The sequence below is a fragment of the Rhagoletis zephyria genome, unplaced genomic scaffold (assembly GCF_001687245.7).
Source record: "Rhagoletis zephyria isolate East Lansing unplaced genomic scaffold, Rhagoletis_zephyria_1.1 Rzeph_scaffold_05688, whole genome shotgun sequence".
NCBI lineage: Eukaryota > Metazoa > Arthropoda > Insecta > Diptera > Tephritidae > Rhagoletis > Rhagoletis zephyria.
The window spans coordinates 37,564-40,626 of record NW_016162771.1 but is presented as its reverse complement, the minus strand read 5'-3'; the positions used below and the strand labels follow the sequence as shown (position 1 = coordinate 40,626).

General features: G+C 36.6%; 1 protein-coding gene across 1 annotated transcript in view; it reads left to right on the top strand.

The window, feature by feature from the left end:
- Positions 1-2,274: 2,274 nt before the first annotated feature.
- Positions 2,275-3,063, top strand: part of LOC108372362 (zinc finger protein sens-like) — a gene marked incomplete at its 5' end in the record, with an annotated part of 20,480 nt that continues 19,691 nt past the window's right edge. The window contains one exon of the mRNA XM_017628025.1: positions 2,275-2,404. Within this exon, the coding sequence (XP_017483514.1) occupies positions 2,275-2,404 (130 nt within the window). The remainder of the gene's footprint in view (positions 2,405-3,063) is intronic.

Genomic DNA, 3,063 nt, shown 5'->3' with positions numbered 1-3,063 from the left:
TTCTTGTTTTTTTGTTTTTTACTAATCATTCGCGAATCGGCATTTATTTAGTACTCTACTGAAATCCACTTGAGCACACGTCCGTGTTGCACGGTGCTTGGCACCTGACTGAATCTTCGTTCGTTGGCTGCTTACGACCAGAGCCAGAGCCCAATCGCATACTCAGTTGCCAGTCTGTTCAAACTGTTTAGACTGTTTTAAACTCGGCTGAGAGTTGTATTGGTGTTGGTGGTAAGTGTTGGTTGTTAGCTGGTTGGCTCGTTGACGGTGATTGTATGCCAGTTGTTGGTGGCCACACATGTACACTGCTGGCGGTATGGACGATGGTGTTGGTGGTGGTAGTGGTGGTGGTGGTAGTGGATGTTTTTAGCTGTTTCTGTAGGGATGGCCGCTTGTATGTATATACATATGTATGTAGTGTGGAGAAAAAGGCCAACGGTGCTCTTGGCGCGGTGGTGACTTAACTGAAGTGGTTGATTTTCAAGCTTAAAAAATCGTGGAAAAGCAAATTGCAGCACACGACAAAACAAAACAAAAAAAAAGAAACAAACGTTATGCACCTACCCTACAAGACATTGCTGAGCACTTTAGGCAAAAATTCTCACACATTTACACTTTTGTTTTTGTAGTACGGCATAAATGAGTAGTTTGACTATTAGTACTGAGGACTTTCTGATTACAACATTGAGGGGAAAGTACTCAATTTTTTCCCATGGCCTGAACGAAAATGAGGACTTTGATAAGCACTTTTGTGATTAGGAGAAATGATAATATGAGTACTCATATGATACTCAGCTGTCTTGTAGGGTATGCATTCAAGCACATACTTAAGTATGTATGTATGTACGTGTATTTGTAGCATGCACTCTGAATCAAAACGTGGTCCTATAAGGGCTGAATTTTATCCACATATGTTGTTGTTGTTGCTTTTTTCTTTTCTTTTGTGTTGCATCGTCGTCGGCTGTTATCTGCCAGCGACTGCGCAGTTAACATTTTCACCTTTTCATCTCATTTGCGCTCTAATTTGGCTCTCGTCTTTTGGCTGCGCGTACTGCCTGCCGCAAGGGTCACATTGCACGCACCACAGTTAGTTGCATATCTGACGCAGTCGCTTGAGTGCCGGCTGTTGGCGTTGTTGTTGCATGTAGTAAGACTTGTAATCCTTGTTGTTGCTGCTGATTTTATAGCCAGCACGCGCTTACTCACTTACAACTATGTCCTACTAATTGGTAAACAGTTTGAACGGCGCGTCGCGTTGCATTTGCTGATGCCACTACGTTTACCGTTCTTTTTTGTTGTTGTTGCTACGCTTTATATTTTTGGCTACATTGCTTGTAACAACTGACGTCAATGGTTGTTGCGCGATTTCGTGCATTTAAGTGTTCGTTTGTCGCTTTTAGTTTGGTTAGCAGAGTCAAAGGCGCGCGCACCCCCGCCATCATCGTTCCCCAATTTGCTGTGTGGTTGGTGTTGATTTCCTCGAATTTCAAATGACAAATACATGCATAAGGATGTACATATGTAATCGTGTATGTATGTACTGCATGCGTTTGAGTAAGTTTGTAGCTCCTTCATGGTGCTGACTAAGCCACACAATTCAATGCTGACTCAAATCATTGAATCAATCGCATTTCCCATTTTCATTGTAATGTTGTTGCTTTCATCCCTATTTGGTATTGTAATTGAATTTGTTGCTTTTCCTCATTGACTCCCGGCATTCGGGCATTCACAGCATGTGGTGTAAAAAATAATTGTAGTGGCAATTTATTCGAATATTTTTAACTTATAATTGCTTCTTAGCGGACATACATACTTATGTGTGTCGATCCATGCCGTTCTAACGGGTGATTTTTTTGAGGTTAGGATTTTCATGCATTAGTATTTGACAGATCACGTGGGATTTCAGACATGGTGTCAAAGAGAAAGATGCTCAGTATGCTTTGACATTTCATCATGAATAGACTTTCTATATAAATCAAGGACTTCTGAAAAGCACATAATTCGCGCATTATTCCTTGGCAAAACGCAAAATTGTTTAAACAAGTGCGCTCTTAGGAAAATTAAAAAAATTTATAAATTTATTTAAAACATTTTTACGTTCTTAAATTTTTTTTTTACAATTTAAAACCTATAAAATTTTTGTTAAATCAAAGAATTTAAATTTCAACGTGACAAACAATCTGCGCAGCTGTGCAAATTAACGTGTCGCTAAATCAAAAGGATTAAAACACAACACAAAAAAAAAAAAANCCGCTCACGCCGCAATCGCAAAAGCCGACACAGTCGCCATCGTTGGCTGCATTCACAAATTCTTCACTCGACGTAAATCTCGGTTCTACAAAGAATTGGATACAGCATGCCTCCGCCTTTAATTCTGTTATCGCATCCGCGCAGAAATTAAATAGTAAGTGAATTTTTATAAGCACAGACTGATACAGAAAATAGTTTAATAGTAATTTAAAAAATGCTGCGGGAAAACAAACTCAATGACCAACTTTGTCGTAAAAATGTTTGCCATTTAATGCCCAGTGAAAACACGGTATTATAAAAAAACTTCAAAGATTGTGGAACGTTTTGAACTATTCGAAAATCGCTCAACTTTTGTGAGGAAACCAATTATGGTTTATCAGATTCTTATTTAACATGGCATACATAAACTCACTTCACAAAGACAGCCGATACTACATACTTATTTCTTACTAAATAAAACAAGCATAAAGACAATAACATGAGATTCAATAAAGAGTTTAATTAAATTTTGGGAAAAGCTATAAGGAAATTTAATTTTGAAAAAAATACAGTTAATTTAAAAAGGTAAAAGATAATTTTTTAAAAAATGTGCACACTGGATTCAGTTCGAAAAAGATTAATTTTTGAAAATAAATTAACAAAAAAATATTTTTCAAAGAAAAAATTGGAAGTTTAAAAATAAAAACTACTGGAAAGACTGTTTTTGAAAAACTGAGTTTTTATACAAAAAAAAGGACTAATTAAAAAAAAACAAAAAAAAAAAATTGGAAAAGAATTAAAATATTTTTCGAATTCCGATTAAAATCAATAGAA